Genomic DNA, 24,991 nt, shown 5'->3' on the forward strand with positions numbered 1-24,991 from the left:
AAAGAGGAGTTCCCTGATGAGGACTTTCCGTACTTTGGTCTTCGCTCTTAGGCGGGCAAGGTTGAACAACCTGCCATCTGATCTTGTGTGGAGGAAAATTCCTTCTTCTGAAGACTTGAACGCATGTGAGAGCAGCAGGGAGAAGAAGATCCCAAACAGTGTGGGTGCGAGAACACAGTCCTGTTTCACGCCACTCAGGATAGGAAAGGGGTCTGATGAGGCGCCGCTATGCTGAATTGTGCCTTTCACATTGTCATGGAATGAGGTGATGATACTTAGTAGCTTTGGTGGACATCCGATCTTTTGTAGTAGTCTGAAGAGACCACGTCTGCTGATGAGGTCAAAGGCTTTGGTGAGATCAATGAAAACAACGTACAGGGGCATCTGTTGTTCGCAGCATTTCTCCTGTAGCTGGCTAAGGGAGAGCAGCATGTCAATGGTGGAGCTCTCTGCTCGAAAGCCACACTGTGCCTCAGGGTAGACTCGTTATTATCATTACACACCCATCCATATCATCTCTCTGCATGAGATTAGAAATTTGGTGTCAAATTGTGTTGAATTACAGCCACTTTTCTATAGTGATGTGCACACCCACAGTGAACTGAAATAAGATTAGCCTAACTCACTCTCTATAGTGGTTCTGAGGCCAGCACAGATATCTTTCATCTAGTCTCCCAGGGAATTGTGAAAGCTTTCGGTCAGTGTTCCAAATCTAGGCCAAAAAGGAGGAATCAATAATAGCTTAACTTGAAGGTGATGTGACATCCTGCAGAGCTGGAATTTCTATAGACTCTAAGCCAGATCAAGTGAAATGCAACCTCCAGTAATCACAGAATCATTACAGTGTAGAAGACCGCCATTCGGCCCATCATGTCTGCACCTGCTCTCCCAATGAGCAGTTCACTTAGTGTCATTCCCCTGCTGTCTCCCCTTAACCCTGCACATTCTTCCTTTTCATATAACAGTCTAATTACCTTTCAGATGCTTTTATTGAACCTGCCTCCACCACATTCTCAGGCAGGGCATTCAACATTAACCACTCGCTGCATGAAAAAGTTTTTCCTCATGTCACTTTTGCTTCTTTTACCCATTACTTTAAGTCTGTGCCCTCTTGTTCCCGATCCTTTCACAAGTGGGAACAATTTCTCTCTATCTACACTGTCCAGATCCCCTCATGATTTTGAATACCTCCATCAAATTACCTCTCAGCCTTCTCTTCTCCAGGAAAACAGTCCTAACTTCTCCGATCTATCTTCATAACTGAAATTCCTCATCCCTGGAACCATTCCCATGAATCTCTTCCGTACTCTCTCCAATGCCCTCACATCTTTCCTAAAGTGCGATGCCCAGAACTGGATGCAATACTCCAGCTGAGGCCGAACTAGTGTCTTATACAAGTTCAACATAACTTCCTTGCCCTTGTACTCCATGTCCTTACTAATAAAGCCCAGGATACTGTATGCTTTATTAACCACTCTCTCAACATGTCCTGCTGCTTTCAATGACTTATGCACATATACACCCAGGTCCCTCTGCTCCTGCACCCCCTTTGGAATTATACCCTTAATATTGTCTCCATGTTTTCCAACAAAATGCATTACTTCACATTTCTCCTGATTGAACTTCATCTGCCACCTGTCTGCCCATTCCACCAACTTGTCTATGTCCTTTTGGAGTTCTATACTATCCTCCTCACAATTCACAATGCTTTCAAGTTTCGTATATTCTGCAACCAAGGTCTAGGTCATTAATATATATCAGGCAAAGCAAGGGTCCCAACACCGACCCCTGGGAAACTCCACTACAAACCTTCTTCCAGCCCAAAAAACATCCATTAACCATTACTCTTTGTTTCCTGTCACTCAGCCAATTCTGTATCCATGTTACTACCGTCCCTTTTATTCCATGAGCTATAAGTTTTCTCACAAGTCTGTTGTGTGGCACTGTATCAAATGCCTTTTGAAAGTCCATGTACACCACATCAACAGCGTTGCCCTCATCAACCCTCTCTGTTGCCTCCTCAAAAAACTCCAGCAAGTTAGTTAAACATGATTTTCCCTTAACAAATCCATGCTGGCTTTCATTAGTTAACTCATAAGACTATTGATTTTGTCCTGAATTATTCTTCCTAGAAGTTTCACTCCCACCAAAGTTAAACTGACTGGCCTGTAGTTGCTGGGCTTATCTTTACACCTTTTTTTGAGCAAGGGTTTAACATTTGCAATTCTCCAGTCCTCTGGAATCACCTCTGAGTCTAAGGAAGACTGAAAAATCATGGCCAGTGCCTCCACAATTTCCCCTCTCACTTCCCTCAGTATCCTTGGATGCATCTCATCAGGTCCTGGTGCTTTATCCACTTTAAGTACAGACCGCCTATCCAAGCCTTATCCATTTTTTAACCCTTCTAGTTTCTGAATTACCTCCTCTTTCACAATTTCCTGGGTTGCATCTTTTTCCTAGGTCCCGAGTCGGCCTTCTCCTCCATTTACTGTCCTTTTACTATTTATATGGCTATAGAAGACTTTGAAATTCTCTTTTATGTTAGCTGCCAGTCTCTTTGCATACTCTCTCTTTGCTTCTCTTATTTACTTTTTCACTTCCCCTCTGGAACTTCTATATTCAGCCTGGTTCTCGATACTATTTTCAACCTGACATCTGTCATAACCACACTTTTTCTTCTTTATCTTAATCTCTACCTCTTTTGTCATCCAAGGAGCTCTGGATTTGTTTGTCATACCTTTCCCTTTTGAGGGAACATACCTTGACTGTGCCAGAAATACCTCTTCTTTGAAGGTAGCCCATTGTTCAGCTACCGTTTTTCCTGCCAACCTTTGGCTCCAATTTATTTGTCCCAGCTCCATTCTTACCCCATTGAAGTTGGCTTTCCCCCCATTAATTATTCTTCCTCTGGATTGTTCTTTGCCCTTTTCAATGGTCGCCCAAACCTTATGATACAATGATCACTGTCCCCTAAATGCTCTCCTACTGACACTTGATCCACTTGGCCCACCTCATTCCCAAGAGCCAGGTCTAGCTATGCCCCTTTTCTCATTGGACTGGAAGCATACTGCTGTAGAAAACTTTCCTGAACACAGTCTAGGAACTCTTGCCCCTTACTGCCCTTTGCACTACTACTATCCCAGTCTATATTTGGATAATTAAAGTTCCCCATTATAACTACCCTATAATTTTTGCACCTCTCTGTAATAACAGGCAGCAGTTGCTCACCTGCAGTGATGCAAACTAATGCTAAAGTCCCCAGTGGAAACATTGTTTCAGGTCTGCCTTAGATATTCTCCCAGTTATGCTGTCACTCCTGCAATCGGTCTGTGTCTCTTGTGTAATGCTCAATTATCTATGTAACTATATGAAAGTGTAATATAGGATTATAACAAAAGGAACCCTTGTGATCTAAACTATATCCAGTGTATGGAACAGATGGCTTTATCTACACTTCTGGTGGACTGAGAATGTTTGGTGAGATGAAGCCAGGCACAATTCATTAACTGTTTTAGTTCAGAGACAACAAGTGAACATACAGAATAATAAAGACAATGATACTTACTTCACTCAACCTCCTGGAAAATTACAAGCAGATAATAAACTTCTGTCCCTTTCCTGGGTTGACTCACTTATTTCTGACATCACCTTTATTTTAACTAGGGAATTTCAATTGGGATAAGTAGAATATTTATTGAAATAATAAGAATATAAGCAGGACTAGAGACATTAATTATAATTTAATCAGTATAATAATTAATTGATTAAATGGTATAACGACAGCAGGGCAGCTGCAGAATGTGGGAGCTCATGGACATCTGTGTGACCCAAGGCAAACACATCTGCAGTAAGTGTCTGAAGCTGGAGGAGCTTCGGCTCAGAATCATCGTGCTGGAGGCCGAGCTGCAGACACTACGACACATCAGATAGGAGGAATGTTATTTGGACACTTTGTTCTAGGAGGTGGTCACACCCCATTGGATAGGGTCATCTGATTTGATCCATGGTCAGAGACAGGAGTGTGTGACTGCAAGTGAAGCAGGTAAGGGGATCAAGAAGGTAGAAATGGAGGAGCCTCAGCCCTTGCAATTGTCTAACAGGTTCAAGGTTCTTGCAGCTTGTATGGATGAGAGCGGGGGCTGCAGGTGAATGAGCAAACTGACCATGGCGCAATGGTACAGGAAACCATTCGGGGGTGGGGGGGGCAGTTCATTGTAATGTAGGGGACAGTATAGTCAGGGCAATAGACACAGTTCTCTGCAGCCAAAAGTGAGAGTCCAGACGGCTGTGTTGCCTGCCCGGTGCCAGGGTTCAGGACATCTGCTCTGGGATGGAGAGGAACTTGCAGTGGGAGGGGGAGGATCCAGTTGTCGTGGTCCACATAGATACCTATGATATAGATAGGACCAGGAAAGAGGTTCTGCTTAGAGAGTATAAGCAGCTAGGGTCTAAATTAAAAACCAAAGGTAATAATAAAATTACCTAAGGCACAAACAAATTGGAGTAGGGTAAATAAGACCAGACACATAAATGCGTGGCTCAAAGATTGATGTGGGAGAAGAATGGTTTTGATTCATGGGGCACTGGCACCAGTACTGGGGAAAGGTGGGGCTGTACCATTGGGACGGTCTTCACCTGAACCATGCTGGGACCAGTGTTCTGGTGAGTCATATAACTAGGGCAATAGAGAGGGCTTTAACTGAAATAGTGGAGGCGAGGGATCAAGTGAGGGAAGATGTGATAAATTAAAGAGAGAGAACAAGGCAAAAGAGCAAGGTAGCAATAAGGGAATTGATAATATGGACGTGGCAGGAAGGGACAGAGTGTACAAACCTGAGAGTGTGCCAGCAGTTAAGGCTAGAGGTTACAAAAATAATGAAAAGTCAGAATTAAAAACACTCTTTCTAAATGCAAACAGCATTCGCAATAAGGTAGATGAATTGACGACACAAGTGAAGTAAAGAGGTATGTTCTAATTGCCATCGTGGAGATGTGATTGCAAGGTGACCAAGGCTAGGAACTAAATGTCCAAGGGTATTCGACATTTAGGAAGGATAGGCAAAAAGGAAAAGGAGGTGGTGTTGTGCTGTTAATAAAGGATGAGATCAGTACATTAGTGAGAGAGGAACTTAAATCGGAAGATCAAGATGTAGAATCAGTTTGGGTGGAGCTAAGAAAGAGCAAGGTGCAGCAACCATAGATAGGAGTTGTTTACAGACCACCAAACAGCAGTGATAATGTAGGGCACAGTACAAATCAGGAAATTAGAGGTGCTTGTAACAAGGGTAATACAGTAATCATGGGGGAATTCAATCTACATATAGACTGGGTAAACCTAATTAGCACTAACGTTCAGGAGGACAAATTCCTGGAATGTTTTCTAGAACAGTATGTTGAGGAACCAACTAGAGAATGGGCTATTTTAGATCTAGTTTTGTGCAATGAGAAAGGCTAATTAATAATCTCATTGTAAAGGAATCTCCAGGGAGAGTGACCATAATATGATAGAATTTTACATTAAGTTTGAAAGTGATATAGTTCATTCTGAAACTCGGGTCTTAAATTTGAACAAAGGAAACTATGGAGGTATGAGGGACAAGTTGGCTATGGTGGATTGGAAAACACATTAAAAGATCCGACAGTAGAGAGGTAATGGTTAGTATTTAAATAAGTATTACATGGTTTACATCAAATATACATTCCTCGAAGACACATAAACCCAACTGGAATGGTGATCCAGCCATGGCAAAAGAAGTTAAAGATTTTATTAGATCAAGGGAAGAGGCTTATAAAGTTGCAAAAAAGTAATAAACTTGAGGATTGGGAGCATTTTAGAATTCAGCAAAGGAGGACCAAGAAACTGATAAAGAAAGAGAAAATAGAATATGAAAATAAACTAGCGAGAAACAAATAACGGACTGTAAAAGCTTTTATAGGTACATAAAAAGGAAAAGATTGGTAAAGACAAATGTGGGTCACTACTGTGCCCACTACAGACAGAGACAGGAGAATTTATTATGGGAAGTAAGGAAATGGCAGAGAAACTAAACAAATACTTTGTGTTTGCCTTCACGGAGGAAGATACAAAGAACCTCCCAAGAATACTGGAGAACCAAGCGACTAGCCGGAATGAGGAACTGAAAGAAATTAGTATTAATAAAAAAGTAGTACTGGAGAAATTAATGGGCCTGAAAGTTAACAAATCCCCTGGACCTGATGATCTACATCCCAGAGTGTTGGAAGAGATGGCTGGAGAAATAATAGATGCATTGGTGATCATCTTCCAAAATTCTATAGATTCTGGAGCGGTTCCTGCAGATTGGAAGGTAGCAAATGTCATCCCATTATTTAAGAAGGAGGGAGAGAGAAAACAGGAAACTACAGACCTGTTAGCCTGACATCAGTAGTAGGGAAAATGCTAGAATCTATTATAAAGAATGTGATAACTGGGCACTTCGAAAATAATGGCAGGATTGGGCAGAGTCAACATGGATTTATGAAAGGAAAATCAAGTTTGACAAACCTGTTAGAGTTTTTTAAGGATGCAACTAGCAGGACAGATAAGGGGAAACCAGTGGATGTGGTGTATTTGGATTTTCAGAAGGCTTTCAATAAGGTCCCACACAAGAGGTTAGTAAGCAAAATTAGAGCACATGGGATTGGAGGAATATACTGGCATGGATTGAGAATTGGTTAATGGACAGAAAACAGAGAGTAGGAATAAAAGGGTCAATCTCAGGTTGGCAGGCTGTGACTAGTGGGGTACCACAAGGCTCAGTGCTTGGGTCCCAGTTATTCACAATCTGTATCAATGATTTGGATGTGGGGACCAAATGTAATATTTCCAAGTTTACTGATGACACAAAATTAGGTGGGAATGTGAGTTGTGAGCAGGTTGCAAGAGGCTTCAAGGGGATTTAGACAGGCTAAGTGAGTGGGCAAGAACATGACAGATGGAATATAATGTGGCAAAATGTGAAGTTATTAACTTTGGAAGGAAAACCGAAATGCAGAGTATTTCTTAAATGGTGAGAGATTGGGAAGTGTTGATGTCCAAAGAGACCTGGGTGTCCTTGTTCATAAGTCATTGAAAGCTAGCACGCTGATGCAGCAAACAATTAGGAAGGCAAATGGTATGTTGGCCTTTAATGCAAGAGGATTTGAGTACAGGAGTAAAGAAGTCTTGCTGCAATTGTAGAGAGCCTTGGTGAGACCGCATCTGCAGTATTGTGTACAGTTTTGGACTCCTTACCTAAGGAAGGATATACTTGCCAAAGAGGGAGTGCAAAGACTGATCCCTGGGATGGCAGGATTGTCCTATGATGAGAGATTGAGGAGACTGGGCCTGTATTCTCTAGAGTTTAGAAGAATGAGAGGTGATCTCATTGAAGCATACAAAATTCTTACGTGGCTCAGCAGGGTAGATGCAGGAAGGATGTTTCCCCTGTCTGGGGGATCTGGAACCAGGGGACACAGTCTCAGAATAAGAGGTAGGTCATTTAAGACTGAGATGAGGAGGAATTTCTTCACCCAGAGGGTGATGAATCTCTGGAATTCTGTACCCCAGAGGGTTGTGGAGGCTCAGTCATTGAGTATATTCAAGATGGAAATCAATAAATTTCCAGATATTAAAGATATCAAGGGATATGGGGGTAGTGTGGACAATGGCATTGAGGTAGAAGATCAGCCATGATCTAGTTGAATGGTGCAGCAGGCTCGAGGGGCCGAATGGCCTACTCTGCTCCTATTTCCTATGTTCCTTTCTTTCCAGGCAACTTCTAACTGTGAAACATGACCTGTGTTTTAGCTTCCAGCTCCAAGCCCAGGACTGCCTCACACCCTTTTGTTCAAAACCTGAACATGGGATCTGTTCCTTATTTTCCTTAATCCTGATCCCAAGAATCAGAGTAGAGAAATTGAATCATCCTTACCATAATAAGTGGAAGACTGGATAATGAATTGTTAAAGAAATCAGCTCACCCTGGTGAATGTGTCTGGCATGAGACATTAGACCTTCATTGTATTAGTTTGGGAAAAGATTTTTGAGCAATGATATATTCCAAACAGCCTCGTTTGCCTTTCATATACATCTTTAATGCCTGAGGCCCTTGCTGTTTTAATAACTGTGCAAATTCACCATGCTTTAAATCATAACAATTAAATATAACTCAATTCCAATATCTGTTCCATCAAGGGAAGAAAGTGATCAGCAATTTTTAAATGTGGCAGCTTGACAGTGTTCTAGATTGTCACAATGCATATCCCTGCTTCCTTATCATTTGCTTTTTTGTTATTAAATATCAATCTGCTCTTTCTACCAGGGATTTGACTTCATACATCAGCAGAGAAGGCAGTTACAACTTTCTGCTGGCTAGCAGACGTGGCTCTTTATCACCTATTCGTATCAAACATGGGTAAGTGTGAACTAGACACACGCTGACGTGAGTAAATCCAAATGCTAACTAGCACAGTTTGAAGGTATACTATTTGATACCGTAAACTTTTAAACACCAGTTCTGTGAAAGTGCTTGAACTATAAATTGTATGTTTGCATTTTAACAAGCACAAAGATTTGGAATATCTGTAAATCAGATTTCCCAAGGACTGTGTGCACACCTTGCTCTTAAAATGTCACCATCCGGATTGGTGAATTGCAATTCCTCCATTCACCAGAGGGATGTGCTGCAGAATGGTGGTACATGGGCTTAACCCTATGCTTCCCTGTGAGGTTGGTTTCAACTCTGAGTTAGGGACAAAGGCGCAAGTGTTTCCCCTCAAAGTGGAGGGGGCCAGTTGCCCAATGATTCTTGTACACACCTTCTTGTGGCCGATTCTAAAGCCAACAACAGAAGACCACCCCAGGAGCAGACTCTGGGTTGTTGGCCCTGGAAAGGGATCAAGTAAGCAAGTGCAAAATAGCTCTCAGGGGGAAAGAAAGTATGTTTATTGTGTGTGATAAAGCTTGTTGCATGAGAACTGAGTGAAGTATTAGGGGATTCCCACTGGAAGGGCAACATCTTTGAAGAATGAGAACGTTTTGGGTTCTGAGAAAGAATGTTATGTGTTACATTTTTCTGGAATATACCAGTCAATTGTTTGAATTGTCTGGAGCAGAGGGCTGAGTATTCTGAACAAAGAAAAGGATGTGGCCAGATGTAGGACAGGTCTCCAATGCAGAGAACAGAAAATGATATTCCTGATAATATTACTGCTACAACTTGTTGACATTGGTTTTCATTTGATATTGAAAGCCTCAGCTCTCCCTCCTCTGGAGAGTTTCACTGATATCTAGAGGACAATTTGATGTAAATAAAGACAGCTTCGCAGTGCAGTTACTGTGAATTGCCGCTACCAATATGGAAACTTGCTGGATGTGAGGGACATACAACATTGTGGCCCCAATTCTGTGGCTCTGTGCCCATGGCTTGCAAGGCGTTGCACTATCATGGTGAAGGCATGGGGGTGGGCTAGTGGGTGGGGAGAGATTTGTGAAGGAAGACAATACCATCAGAATTCACTGCTGAATTGTTAAAGTGGGAAGACTAAAAGGACAAAAGTTTGGAACACGAAAAGGCCATTTGGGCCATCAAGGTTGCTTCTGCTACAGGCCATGTACCTTTTGCAAACTGGGAGGTGTAGCAATGAGTTCAATCCTGGACATGTTACCAATTGCTTTCTGATTGAGGTAGCTAAGGGGCAAACTAGCGGGCGGGGGTCAACTATGGGTCTGGTTTGGAGTCGGACTAACCATTGACTAGGAGAGTGCAAGGACTATGGGAGAATGAGGAAATTGTTGACAGACTGGCATAGATTGAGAGTGAGAAAGCTTGGAGGAGAAGTGATGTTCTTTTCAATGCACCGTGTAGCAATTACAAAGTCAAATCATATCATACGGTAAGAATTAGGTGTTAATTGCATAAGAGAGGGAATTGCTCAAGTCTGAAGGACCATTGGTAGACAGACACTCTAAAGATGATGGGAACACTGGTTTGACAGGCAAGTATAAAGGATAGGTTTAGGAATTCATGGAACATAAAAAGACTGCTAGATGTACAGCTCCCACCACTCACACTATCAGGCAGCTGCTGATATCAGGCAAATTGCACTAACCGTCAATTGCGAAGGTGCTGCCTATAATGTATAATGTATAAGTGTACCAAGTATTTCAGGCAGTGCATTCATTTTGACCCTATACTTAACCATTTAAAAAGCTCTGCTGATTTCAGCCAAAGTTGGATCTTCAAGCAGTTTCATTCAGCTGATTTCACCTAATTAAATTTCGTGATGAGGGTCTGCATTTAACAGCTCTCAGCGGCAGGCTCAAAAAATAGCAGCCCGAAGAGCCGCCACGATCTCCCGCACAGCAGCTCATTTACATGGAGGGGACGGGCTGTCCATCGCCAGCAATGACGTCAACTGCCTGTGCCATTTTTAAAGGGCAGACAGCCCTGCAGACAAATTTGAATTTTTAAAGTGAACATCCCCCAACAAAATTTACAAAACAAAATTGTAACTCCCCTTTCCAACCGCCCCCCCACAATAAAAATCACATTAGTTATTTGCACTTCCCCGCCCAAAACACATCGTTTAAGTCTGACCACCAACCCCCCCCAGACTGTTTAAAGTTTAAAGTTCACCCCTTCCCACCATCCCCTGCACTCATTACGTTTATTTGACCCCATTCCCCACCACACTGGAAATCGTAACTCCCCTCAACCCTCTCCCCACCAGTGTCATGGCAGCTTTCCCCAGATGGGGAATTGAAGGTGCGGGAGTGCTGGATCGCGGTGGGTCTAGAAGATTGCGGGTAAGTTAACTTAAATGTATTCATGTCATTGATTTAAATATGGAAATTGAGGTCTGGTTGCCCAGCAGTAGGGGGGCCGCCACGGAGCCTCGCCACGGACAGTAGGATTGGGCTGGGCCCTCCTGGCATCAGCCTCCGCGCTGAGCCTCTGCCGCAACCATCTTCCAGTTGTGAACCATAAGTTAGAAAGGTATGGAATAAGGAAAGTGTTACTGAAGTGGATTTGCACCTGATCAGCCTCCCTCCTGTTACCCTCTCCCAAACCTGGAGACAGCGGCAAATGTTGACAGTTTTGTCTCTCTTCCCAACTTCCGAATCATTGATACACAAATGAACAAGTGTTTTCCATCTGCTGCCAGTTATATGCCCACCTGATATTCAAATCGGCAGCTTTATAACTGGCAGCAGGTGCAAAGCTGCTTATTTTGCATCTCCGACCATGTTGAATTTTACCCCCAAAATTCTCAGCACTGTCCCATAGTCTATTGTACTGATCACTCAGCCACCCTTCTGACACGGCTCCATGCACTGCACTCTCCCTCTGACACAGCTCCATGCACTGCACTCTCCCTCTGACATAGCAGTGCTGTCCCTCTGACACAGCTCCATGCACTGCACTCTCCCTCTGACACAGCTCCATGCACTGCACTCTCCCTCTGACACAGCAGTGCTGTCCCTCTGACACAGCTCCATGCACTGCACTCTCCCTCTGACATAGCTCCATGCACTGCACTCTCCCTCTGACACAGCAGTGCTGTCCCTCTGACACAGCTCCATGCACTGCACTCTCCCTCTGACACAGCTCCATGCACTGCATTCTCCCTCTGACACAGCAGTGCTGTCCCTCTGACACAGCTCCATGCACTGCACTCTCCCTCTGACACAGCAGTGCTGTCCCTCTGACACAGCTCCATACACTGCACTCTCCCTCTGACACAGCTCCATGCACTGCACTCTCCCTCTGACACAGCTCCATGCACTGCACTCTCCCTCTGACACAGCAGTGCTGTCCCTCTGACACAGCTCCATGCACTGCACTCTCCCTCTGACACAGCTCCATGCACTGCACTCTCCCTCTGACACAGCTCCATGCACTGCACTCTCCCTCTGACACAGCTCCATGCACTGCACTCTCCCTCTGACACAGCAGTGCTGTCCCTCTGACACAGCTCCATGCACTGCACTCTCCCTCTGACACAGCAGTGCTGTCCCTCTGACACAGCTCCATACACTGCACTCTCCCTCTGACACAGCTCCATGCACTGCACTCTCCCTCTGACACAGCTCCATGCACTGCACTCTCCCTCTGACACAGCAGTGCTGTCCCTCTGACACAGCTCCATACACTGCACTCTCCCTCTGACACAGCTCAATGCACTGCACTCTCCCTCTGACACAGCTCAATGCACTGCTGCCCCCCTCTGTCACCTTTGGAAATCCTCATCAACAACTGCCTGCCATAGTGTAATAACTTTACAACACTCACTGTTTCGGCTTTCACACAAAGAATACTGATTTGTTTATGGTGCAGAGGAAGGGAGTGGAATGGGGCTGGTAATCAAGGACAGAAACAGGTGGTGGTGCAAACAAAGGGTCAAATATATAGATAAATATAGATATATGCAATGTGGGTGCATGGGTATATATATTTATATATATATATATATATATATATAAAACCAAGATATCTATAACTATATTTACTGTGTATCTTTCTTCTTTGGCCTCCTTATCTCGAGAGACAATGGGTAAGCGCCTGGAGGTGGTCAGTGGTGTGTCGACTATGGAGTGGCCTCTCCATGGCACATGCCTGGGTGAATGTATGGAGGTTGAGAGTTGCCCAGTCATCAAAACCCCCTCTCGGCCTTTCTGGTGGGGTCCAAAGGAGTGCAGAGCACGACGTTTGGCACCGGTATGGCTGAAGGAACTGCCGGAAACATGCCAAAGGTGACACATGACCACCTATGGGGTTCCGCTCCAGATTTTCTGTTCGGGTTTACTCCCTTAGTCTTGGTCTCTCCCGAGATGTCCACAAGGCAGTGGGGTGTATACCATTGTAATAGGCTTCATATCTGTGGCTAGGTCACACAAACATTCTGCTTATGCCTAGTTACAGAATGCTATGGATACTATTCCAAGTGTTGTTTAAAATCACAGTATAAATGCATCAGTAGGGGCAGCACAGTGGCGCAGTGGTTAGCACCACAGCCTCACAGCTCCAGGGATCCGGGTTCAATTCTGGGTACTGCCTGTGTGGAGTTTGCAAGTTCTCCCTGTGTCTGCGTGGGTTTCCTCCGGGTGCTCCGGTTTCCTCCCACCACCAAAAGACTTGCAGGTTGATAGGTAAATTGGCCATTATAAATTGTCACTAGTGTAGGTGGGTGATAGGAGAATGGTGGGGATGTGGTAGGGAATATGGGATTTCTGTAGGGTTAGTATAAATGGGTGGTTGTTGGTCGGCACAGACTCAGTGGTCACTCCTTCCAATACAGTCATGGACAGAAGCCTCTGCGGTAGGCAGATTGGTGAGGACGAGGTCAAGTATGTTTTTCCCTCTTGTTGGTTCTCTCACCATCTGCCGCAGACCCAGTCTCGCAGATATGTCCTTTAGGACTCAGCCAGCTCGGTCAGTTGTGGTGCTACCGAGCCACTCTTGGTGATGGACATTGAAGTCCCCCACCCAGAGTACATTTTGTGCCCTTGCCACCCCAGTGCTTCCTCCAAGTGGCGTTCAACATGGAGGAGTACTGACTCATCAGATGAGGGAGGGCAGTAGGTGGTAATCAGTAGGAGGTTACCTTGCCCATGTTTGACCTGATGGCATGAGACTTCATGGGGTCTGGAGTCTATGTTGAGGACTCCCAGAGTACCTCCCTCCCTACTGTATATCGCTGTGCCACCACCTCTGCTGGGTCTGTCCTGCCGGTGGGACAGGACATACCCGGGGATGGTGATGGCAGTGTCTGGGACATTGTCTGTAAGGTATGATTCCGTGAGTATGACTATGTCAGGCTGTTGCTTGACTAGTCTGTGGGACAGCTCTCCCAACTTTGGCACAAGCCCCCAGATGTTCGTAAGGAGGACTTTGCAGGGTCGACAGGGCTGAGTTTGCCGGGTGGTCCGTCCGGTTTCATTCCTTTTTATTGACTTGATTTCCTTCCCTAAAGGACATTAGTGAACCAGATGGGTTTACTGTGTATATATGTATATATTTATAGATAGGTATATGATATTCTTTCCCTTGTTTTCTTCCCTGGTTCTGATCATTACCTCCTTCCTTTAGGCTTCGGTTTCCTCGGGTTTGGAAGGATGACAAGCCGTGGCTCCATTTGCCCATCCCCTGCCCAGTCGCCCTGCGGAGTGCAATGCTGGGTGAAGGAATGAAGCGCTGTAGGTGCAGCACAAACAAGGTTCCCAATGTCACGGACCTGGAATTCGACACCCTCGTCAAGAGGTCAAAACAGAACAACAAGCAGATCATCGTTGTCTGCGTGGTGTCATCACAGCAGCTGGAGCCGGCGCAGTGTGAGAGGATGATCCAAGAATTGTACGTGCAGAAGAACAGAAACCGAAACCAGCCTTGTGTGGAGGTACAGTCAGCTACCCCACCCCCCGAGAACCTAACCGCCCGTGCCCGCTCTTACTGTGGCTGACGCCATTTTGCCAGGGTCCTCAAAACAGGCAGTCAGGCAGTTGCCTGAAACAAGTGCGTAGCTAACTTAGGCATTTAAATCAGAGCTCCCTGATGTCAGGAGCACTCTGATGCCATTTTAGGACTCAACTGGATGGAGTGTGCACTCCCACTCTGCATTCCTGTCCCCACCCCCAACTTACCCAACAGGCTGGCCCGGGGCATTTGCTTCCTCCATACTGATGAGGTCAGAGTGTGCAATCCCTTTGGTCACTCGCACAAAAACCATGTGGAGAAAATGTGACGTTAAAATAAAATCTTAGAAAAATTAGAGAAAGGCTTGCATTCCTATAGCCCCTTCCACAACCTCAGGACATCCCAAAGTGCTTTACAGCCAATGAAATACGTTTGAAGCATCGTCACTGTGGTAATGCGGGAAATGCAGCAGCCAATTTGTGCACAGCAAGCTCCCACAAACAGCAATGTGATATTGAGCAGATAATCTGTTTTTGTGAAGTTTGTTTAGGGATAAATATTGGCCAGGACACTGGGAAGAACTTCCCTGCTCTTCTTCGAATGGTGCCATGTGATGTTTTACATGCACCCGAGAGGGCAGATTGGCCTGGGTTTAACGTCTCCTCCAAAAGACAGCACCTTCAACAGTGCAGCAGTCCCTCAGTACTGCATGGACTGTGTGCCAGCCTAGATTACGTGCTCGAGTCTCTGCAGTGGGACTTGACCTTCTGTCTCACACAGACACTGCATTATGGTAATAAAGTGATTGAGACCTGGAGTAGCTTTATTACTGTAATATTAACACCATACTGCTAAAATAAACAGAAAATACAGCTAAAAAAATTAAGCATTGTAAACTCTGACTTCTTTTCCCTTTGTCTCCTCCTCTCTTCTCTCTGTCACCCGTATTTTTATCAATTTAATTACTAATATCTTGCAGTCTCATTTCTTTTGTTTTTTGAAAGAATTTCACTGAGGTATTGCTTCCATTCTGGGGGTGGGACCCACTTTTTTCCAAAACTAGCCTCTGATTGGCTGCAAAAGGCTGATTATCTGCACAAGCAGGGCTGTAAACCTGCGGTGCTACGATCTGACCGGGTCAACTTAAAACTTTAAAGTACAACCGTTTGATGAATTATCCTTTTGTGCCATGCCACAGGGAGTCCCTGCAAACGAGGGGAGTGGCTGACGTCACAGCAGGAGAGGAAGCCTCATCTTTTCTTGTGGGGCCGAGAGTTCCACTCCAGCCCTTGTGGCCACATAGACAGATGTATAACCTCCATGTGGGTCGGCTTGGCAGGAATCTCACTGCCACTTCCCATTCCGGCCGCCCAGTAAAAATTGAGTCAGGTCCCAATGATGTCATCAGGGCTTGCCAAATACATTAAAGGACCCCGCTAACATTGGACGGGTGTCCTTGCCCTTGCCTGGGAGAGCAGGTGAAGATTGTCGCAGGACAGTTCCTGGCAGTCCCAGGATGGGCAAGTTACCCAGATGATTTTAACTGCCCACACGTTGGGCAGATAGGGTTAAAATTGCTGCTAAGATGTGGAGCCAGACTGAAAATTCAATGAGGAGCTGAATCAGTTCTCAGTGAAAGATGGAATTGCTAGGATGGGTCTTTCTGAACTCTGAGGTGGCCTGTCCCAGGCCTATAGCGATATGAAACCTCTCTCTCTGACAAATGTCAAGTTTGCAAAACATTGGAAACAATCTTTTAAAACTAGGACAATTGCATAGAATTTATAGCACAGAAACAGGCCATTCAGCCCAACTGGTCGAAGCTGGTGTTTATGCTCCACAAGAATCTCCTTCCATCCTATCAACATAACCTTCCATTGCTTTCTCCCTCATGTATTTATCTAGCTTCCCTTTAAATTTGTCTGTTCAGCTGAACCACTCCATGTAACAATAACTATCTTGTTGGCCTCTAGTGGACATGATTATAATTTAGTGCAAATCGAGGTCCAAGCATGTACTCATTATCTGTCAGCCTCGTGAGCATCAGGGATATTAAAACGGAGAAGGAAAGACAATTTCTTGTTTGCTTGTAAGGAGTTATTCCTGTAGCATTCCAACTCCCTTTGTTCTCTTTTGATTTTATACAGTAAATACAGAAAAAAATGCATGAAGTGAAACATTCACATAGCTTAATCGGTTAATTACATCACTAAAGGAGATCCTGCTTGTAAATCAGTTACAATCCCCTGATTGATGCTCACTCACATATAAACAACTAGGGAAACAAACAGAATGAGATTGGCTGAAGGAAGGGAGAGGCGTCGGTGGGTGAGGAGGGAGAGGCGTTGGTAGGAGAGGAGGGAGAGGGGTCAGTGGCTGAGGAGGGAGAGCGGTCATGGGAGAGGAGGGAGAGGGGTCGGTAGGTGAGGAGGAAGAGGGGTCGATGGGTGAGGAGGGAGAGCGGTTGATGGGTGAGGAGGGAGAGGGGTCGGTGGGTGAGGAGGGAGAGGGGTCGGTGGGTGAGGAGGGAGAGGGGTCGGTGGGAGAGGAGGAAGAGGGGTCGGAGGGAGAGGAGGAAGAGGGGTCGGAGGGAGAGGAGGGTGAGGGGTGGGTGAGGAGGGAGAGGGGTCGGTGGGTTAGGAGAGAGAGGGGGGTTGGTGGGTGAGGAGGGAGAGGAGGGAGAGGGGTCGGTGGGAGAGGGGTCGGTGAGTGAGGAGGGAGAGGGGTCGGTGGGTGAGGAGGAGGAGGGAGAGTGGTCGGTGGGTGAGGAGGAGGAGGGAGAGGGGTCGGTGGGTGAGGAAGAGGGAGGGGGTCGGTGGGTGAGAAGGAGGGAGGGAGAGGGGTCGGTGGGTGAGGAGGAGGGAGGGGGTCGATGGGTGAGGAGGGAGAGGGGTCGGTGGGTGAGGAGGAGGAAGGGGATCAGAGAGGGAGGAGGAGGGAGGGGGTCGGAGTGAGGAGGAGGGAGAGGGGTTGCGGGGGAGAAGGGGGAGAGAGGTCGAGGGTGAGGAGAAGGGGAAGGAGGAGGGGTTGGGGGGAGAAGGAGAGGGGTCGGGAGCAGGGGGAGAGAGGGCGGGGGGGAGGGGGATAGGGGTCAGGATAGAGGGGTCGGATGGAGAGGGGTGGAGGAAAGGGGGGTGAAGGGTCAGGGGAGGAGGGAGAGGGATCGAGGAGGAGGAGGAGGGAGAGGGTCAGAGGGAGGAGGAGGAGGAGGGAGAGGGGTTTTGGGAAAAGCAGGAGGAGGAGGGAGGGGGTCAGGTGAGGAGGAGGAGGGAGTTGGGTCGGGGGAGAGGAGGAGGCAGAGGGGTCGGGGGAGAGGAGGAGGGATAGGGGTTGGGGGCAGGAGGAGGAGGAAGGCGAGAGGTCGGGGAAGGAGGAGGAGGGAGAGGGTCGTGGGTCGGAGGATGAGGAGGAGGGAGAGGGGTTGGGGGGAGGAGGAGGGAGAGGGTTCGGGGGGAGGAGGGAGAGGGATCGGGGAGTAGGGAGGAGGAGGGAGAGGAGTCTGTGAGGGAGGAGGGAGAGGTGTCAGTGGTGGGGGGGAGAGGGATCGGGGGAGGAGGAGTCAGGGGATGAGGAGGAGGAGGAGGGAGAGGTGTCGGGGGAAGAGGTGGAGGAGGAAGAGGGGTTGCTGGGGGAGAAGGGAGGGGTTGTGGGCCAGGAGGGAGGGGTCAGTGGGGAGGAGGGGGAGGGGTCGAGAGGGAGGAAGAGACGGGTCCGGGAGGAGGAGGCTGAGGGTTTGGGGGAAGGGCGAGGAAGAGGGGTAGAGAAAGGGAGATTTGTTCTCCCTTTGATCAGACTCCATCTCCCAATTGCAGCTGATATCCCCAATCACTCCAGTCACTAAAAATCTGTCCATCTGACTCTTGAATATATGAGAATATCCACTTCTACTGTCTCTGTGGGCTAAACAGATCCTTCCATTCACTGCCCTGTGTGTGAAATAGTTAAATGGAAACTGTTCACCTCCTGAGTTTAGCTCCAGGAGTCCTAGTTACACAATGACCATTTCAAACTTTATGGTTCCATTTGGATCCTAAGCAACCCTTCTGACCCTGAGACAAGCTTTGAACTACATGTCTTCTCCATCACCAAGACCAATTACCTCCACCTCTGCAACATCACTAACCTCTGCCTCTATTTCTGTGCCTCCACTGCAGAATTCCTGATCCATGCCTTTGCTACTTCCAGACTTTCTGGCTATTCTGCCTCCCATTCTCCTCCCATCAGAAACTTCGAGCTTCTCCAAAGCCTTGCTACCCGTTTCCTCTCCCACATTAAATTCTCACTCGCACTTCACCCCCACCTCACTGATTGGTTCCCCATTCCCATAAGCATTATATTCTAGATCTTCATCTTAATCTGTCATTCTTTCTACAGCTCTTGTTCATCTCTACAACCCTCTCAAATATCCCATTCTTTTTTGTTTATATTTGATTTCAGGATGTGGACAATGTTGGCAACATTTCTTGCCCATTCCTAATCAATGAATCAGCCACATAGAGTGGGCCTGAAATTTTTTTTTTTATTCATTTATGGGATGTGGGCGTCACTGGCCAGGCCAGCATTTATTGCCCATCCCTAATTGCCCTTGAGAAGGTGGTGGTGAGCTGCCTTCTTGAACTGTTGCAGTCCATTTGGGGTAGGTACACCCACAGTGCTGTTAGGAAGGGAGTTCCAGGATTTTGACCCAGCGACAGTGAAGGAAAGGCGATATAGTTCCAAGTCAGGATGGTGTGTGCCTTGGAGGGGAACTTGCCCTCCTTGGAGGGGAACCTTGGAGGTGGTGGTGTTCCCATGCATCTGCTGTCCTTGTCCTTCTAGGTGGTAGAGGTTGCAGGTTTGGAAGGTGCTGTCTAAGGAGGTTTGGTGCATTGCTGCAATGCATCTTGTAGATGGTACACACTGCTGCCACTGTGCGTCGGTGGTGGAGGGAGTGAATGTTTGTAGGTGGGGTGCCAATCGAGCGGGCTGCTTTGTCCTGGATGGTGTCGAGCTTCTTGAGTGTTGTTGGAGCTGCACCCATCCAGGCAAGTGGAGAGTATTCCATCACACTCCTGACTTGTGCCTTGTAAATGGTGGACAGGCTTTGGGGAGTCAGGAAGTGAGTTACTCGCCTCAGGATTCCTAGCCTCTGACTTGCTCTTGTAGCCACGGTATTTATATGGCTACTCCAGTTCAGTTTCTGGTCAATGGTAGCCCCTAGGATGTTGATAGTGGGGGATTCAGCGATGGTAATGCCGTTGAATGTCAAGAGGAGATGGTTAGATTCTCTCTTGTTGGAGATGGTCATTGCCTGGCACTTGTGTGGCGCGAATGTTACTTGCCACTTATCAGCCCAAGCCTGGATATTGTCCAGGTCTTGCTGCATTTCTACACGGACTGCTTCAGTATCTGAGGAGTCATGAATGGTGCTGAACATTGTGCAATCATCAGCGAACATCTCCACTTCTGACCTTATGATTGAAGGAAGGTCATTGATGAAGCAGCTGAAGATGGTTGGGCCTAGCACACTACCCTGAGGAACTCCTGCAGTGATGTCCTGGAGCTCAGATGATTGTCCTCCAACAACCACAACCATCTTCCTTTGCGCTAGGTATGACTCCAACCAGTGGAGCGTTTTCCCCCGATTCCCATTGACCTCAGTTTTGCTAGGGCTCCTTGATGCCATACTCAGTCGAATGCTGCCTTGATGTCAAGGGCAGTCACTCTCACCTCACCTCTTGAGTTCAGTTCTTTTGTCCATGTTTGAACCAAGGCTGTAATGAGGTCAGGAGCTGAGTGGCCGTGGCGGAACTCAAACTGAGCATCACTGAGCAGGTTATTGCTAAGCAAGTGCTGCTTGATGACACTGTTGATGACAACTTCCATCACTTTACCGATGATTGAGAGTAGGCTGATGGGGCGGTAATTGGCCGGGTTGGACTTGTCCTGCTTTTTGTGTACAGGACATACCTGGGCAAATTTCCACATTGCAGGGTAGATGCCAGTGTTGTAGCTGTACTGGAACAGCTTGGCTAGGGGTGCGGCAAGTTCGGGAGCACAGGTCTTCAGTACTATTGCCGGAATATTGTCAGGGCCCATAGCTTTTGCAGTATCCAGTGCCTTCAGTCGTTGGCCAGACCAGATAGCTGTGGTAGATTCCCTTCACTGAAGGACCAATCACCAGCATTCCCAACTTGGCACAACCTCTGAGTTACTAGTACAGTACCATGACCACATACGAGGCTAAAATACACAGCTCATCTGCCTCCGCTCCTTACCATTGGTGGCATGGACAGGCTGTTTATTCACCTCAGCCCTGATCTCGGGAAGACCCTTCCACTTCTCTCTCCCCATCTTCTGGAACCTTCTCAAAACTAATTTCTTCAACCAATAATTGGATCACCCTTTATAACCTTGCCTTTCTTATTTTTGTGTTAATGTCCTGTAAGTAAAGCCCTAGGGTAAAGGAGGTATATAAATACAAATTGCTGCTAGTAACATTATTATCCCAGAATGTACGGCTATGTAACTCATGAATTGTTGTGTGGTGATCTATATATGCCGACACACAGCAACAATTATGTTATTTCCTGTTTACAATCAGTGTCAAAGTGACTCATTCCGGATGGTCAACTACGACATCAGCACAGCCAATGAATACACAGGTCAGAGTCCTGCATTACTGGTGGAACGACACAACGTAACTCCCGGCATGTTTCTGGTAAGAGAGGATGTTGGGTGGATGGGAACTGAAAGAATGAGTTATCATGATTTTTTTTTTTAAATGCATATTCTGCTCAGAGAATGTTTCTCAGCACCTTGAATCTGCACATTGATTGGAGGAGAAATTATCTAGTCTCGGGTCACCAACTTTGGACACATGCTATGAAGTTTCATCACATGACCTCCAATTGCCCCGCCCCACGCTCCCACCATTGGTTGCCTGACACATGCACTGTGGTGGCGCACTGCCTTCCTGCACCAGTTGGAAAGTGAATAGACTCTACATCACCCAATTGGATAATTCTTTGTTTCCCATCTCCAATATTTTAATAACTAAAACAAAGAAAATGAAAACAAATACATTTTTTTAAATTGCCCCTGTGATTTTTCTCCTGAGATTTGCTCATAGCCGGAGATTAATCTTCAATTCCTGGAGTCTGCAGGACACTCCTGGAGGATTGGCAACCCGAGCTTTGTCTCTAATCAATATCAGCATCTTGTCTGTGTTATACTCATTCAGCAGATAGACCTGGCTCTCGTGGTAGGGCAGTGATGTATGTGCAGGATACATAGGAACAGGAATAGGCCATTTAATCCCTCGAGTTTGTTCCGCCATTAAATGAGATCCAAGCTGATCTGCGACCTAACTCCATATACCCTTTGCCCCATATCTCAATACCTTTGATTAACAAAAATGTATTCATCTCAGATTTGAAATTAACAATTGGCGTCAATTACCAAACTTCTACCACCCTTTGTGTGTAGAATTGTTTCCTAACGTCACTACTGAAAGGTCTAGTTCTAATTTTTAGACTATGCTTCGTAGTCCCAGAGTCCCCAACCAGCAGAAATAGTTTATCTCTATCTACCCTATCTGTTCCCCTTGATATCCTGAAAAGTTGGATCAAAATACCCCTTAACCTACCAAATTCCAGGGAATACAGCCCTAGTTTGTGTCATCTCTCCTCATAATTTAACCCTTGGAGTACAGATATCATTCTAGTAAATCCAATCTGCATGCTCTCCAAGGCCGATGCATTCTAGCTAAGGTGTGATGCCCAGAACTGCTCACAGTAAGTCCAGGTGTGGTCAAACCAGGGCTTTGTGTAGCTGAAGCATGACTTCCACCCCCTTGTATTCTAGTCCTCCAGATATAAAGGCCAGCATTCCATTATTTATTTTTTATTTATTTAGAGATACAGCACTGAAACAGGCCTTTCGGCCCACCGAGTCTGTGCCGATCATCAACCACCCATTTATACTAATCCTACACTAATCCCATATTCCGACCACATCCCCACCTGTCCCTATATTTCCCTACCACCTACCTATACAAGGGGCAATTTATAATGGCCAATTTATCTATCAACCTGCAAGTCTTTTGGTGGTGGGAGGAAACCAGAGCACCTGGAGGAAACCCACGCAGACACAGGGAGAACTTGCAAACTCCACACAGGCAGTACCCAGAATTGAACCCGGGTCGCTGGAGCTGTGAGGCTGCGGTGCTAACCACTGCGCCACTGTGCCGCCCTTTTTAATTATTTTCTGTACTTATTCATGACATTTTAATAATCTATGACCCCCATGTCTCTCTGGGCCTCCACTATTTCTAGCTTTTCACAATTTAAAAAGTACCTAGTTCTATCCTTTTTAGGTCCCAAGTGAATAACCTAACATTTGCCTACATTGAAATCCATTTGCCACAGTTTTGCCCATTCACTTAAACTATCAATATCTCTTTGTAATTTTATGCTTCCATCTACACTGCTTACAATGACACTTATCTTTGTGTCATCAGCAAATTTGGATATGTGGCTCTCTTATCCCATCTTCTAGCTTTATTCCTTATTGTAATCTGTATGTGGTACTGGAAGTTATTTTTGGAAATCATATTTTTCATGGCCAATTAGATTTGCCTATAAACCTCCTTGTTAAGTATATTGAAGGTAAAAAAGTATTGGCTCCTAATTCAGCGGCAGCAGATTCCCATCCCTCCTGACGGAATTGTAAAGTTTTAAAAGACAGGAGTTGCATTTATATAGCACCTTTCACAACCTCAGGGCATCCCAACGTGCTTAAGAGCCATAAAGTACTTTTGTAATGGAAGAAAACGGGCAGTCAGTCTTCGCACAGCAAGGTCCCACGAACATCACTGAGATGTTTTGTTGGTATTCTTTAAGGGATGAATGTTGACCAGGACAGGGAGAAAAATCCCCTGCTTGTTTTCTAAATTCTATCTTGTATATCTATATCTATCAGTCTGTCTGTCTCTATCTATCTGTCTATGATTTATTTAATTCTAACTCTCTATCGATACAACTAGATATATCCATGAGACAGTATTACTAGCTTTCAATTTCAGATATGTTAAGACATTCTCGACAGCCATAAGGAAGTGGTACTGACATGGGAAAAAAACCAGCTTTACAAAGCACAGGCTTTAGTTTTCCCACAGAGTTCTGATAGGAATCCAGCTACAACTTTTATTATGAAAAGGAGAAACTCCTCCCATATCACCAGTTCAGTGTCAGACTCAGACTGGCTATTGTTCCCATTACATCCCACACCCTGGACCCTGGTCATTTGAAAGGATTCCAAGATAAAGTATATCTGAGCTCTTTGACGGGTTCTGACCTCCCTGAGATCATGCCACTCCGAGCCACTCAGAGATCAGCAGAAAACTCAAAGCTGTAAAAAAAAAAATTCTCTTTTGTATGTTTTACATTTTTGTTTTAATAGGGAATTTTTGTGCTCAAAGTCAGGAAGTGAGGTTTGTTCTGGGAATGGAACTTTGGCACCTCTCTCAAAACTCCACTGCCCTACATATGGGCTAAGAACATCATAAAAATAACACCTCCTACATTCAGCGTGAGTCCTCCCACTTCCCACACTACTCAGCTTCCCGAAGCAACACTGCTCGTTTGTGTTAAATTCTAGGCGGCACTGTACTAGTTAGAGGCTGCAGCTACCAGGAATGACTGTCAGCATTTCCAAAGGCACTGCACATGATTGGAGAGAGATTGGCAGACTCCATCTCCACTATGAGTAACATGATATCTTAGGTCTTCGCGCTGATGTTTGACTCCACAGAAAGAGTGGCCACCTGCGTGGAGAATCAGACGCAGCGGGCAAGTGACTGCATGTTGGCCCTGACCAATGGCCTGTCCACTCAGTCTGCTACTTTCAATATGCTGGAGAGCACTTTGCTGCACTTCAGAGAGGTGCTGAACATCCAAGACCAACATTCCTCCAACCTATTGAAAGTAGTACCTCAGATACTGGAACAGTCTGTGTCCATATGCAGCAAGACCGGGACAACGTTCAGGCTGGGGCTGGTAAGTGGCAAGTTACATTTGCACCACACAAGTTCCAGGCAATGACCATCTTCAACAAGAGAATCCAGCCATCTTCCTTTAATATTCAATGGCATTACCATCGCTGAATCCCCCACTATCAACATCCTGGAGTCACCATTGACCAGAAACTAAACTGGAATAGCCATATAAGTACTGTGGCTGCAAGAACAGGCCAGAGACTGGGAATTCTGCAGCGAGTAACTCACCGCCTGATTCCCCGAAGCCTGTCCACCATCTGCAAGGCACAAGTCAGGAGTGTGATGGAATACTCTCCACTTGCCTGGATGGATGCAGATCCAACAACACTCAAGAAGCTCAACACCATCCAGGAAAAAGCAGCCCACTTGATTGGCACCCCATTTACAAATATTCACTCCCTCCACCACCGAAGCACAGTGGCAGCAGTGTGTACCATCTACAAGATGCACTGCAGCAATGCACCAAGTCTCCTTAGACAGTACCTTCCAAGCCCGCGACCTCTACCAACTAAAAGGACAAGGGCAGCAAATTGCCCTTCTC

At 46.0% G+C, this 24,991-nt stretch overlaps 1 protein-coding gene across 1 annotated transcript in view; it reads left to right on the forward strand.

Annotated features, from left to right (window-relative positions):
• The window catches only part of LOC137384913 (uncharacterized protein C3orf20-like), a 190,954-nt gene that overhangs the window by 160,200 nt on the left and 5,763 nt on the right, over positions 1-24,991 (forward strand). Inside the window, exons 11-13 of the mRNA XM_068059621.1 lie at positions 8,322-8,414; positions 14,091-14,397; positions 20,998-21,114. Of these exons, the coding sequence (XP_067915722.1) occupies positions 8,322-8,414; positions 14,091-14,397; positions 20,998-21,114 (517 nt within the window). The remainder of the gene's footprint in view (positions 1-8,321; positions 8,415-14,090; positions 14,398-20,997; positions 21,115-24,991) is intronic.

This window comes from Heterodontus francisci, chromosome 27 (genome assembly GCF_036365525.1).
Source record: "Heterodontus francisci isolate sHetFra1 chromosome 27, sHetFra1.hap1, whole genome shotgun sequence".
NCBI lineage: Eukaryota > Metazoa > Chordata > Chondrichthyes > Heterodontiformes > Heterodontidae > Heterodontus > Heterodontus francisci.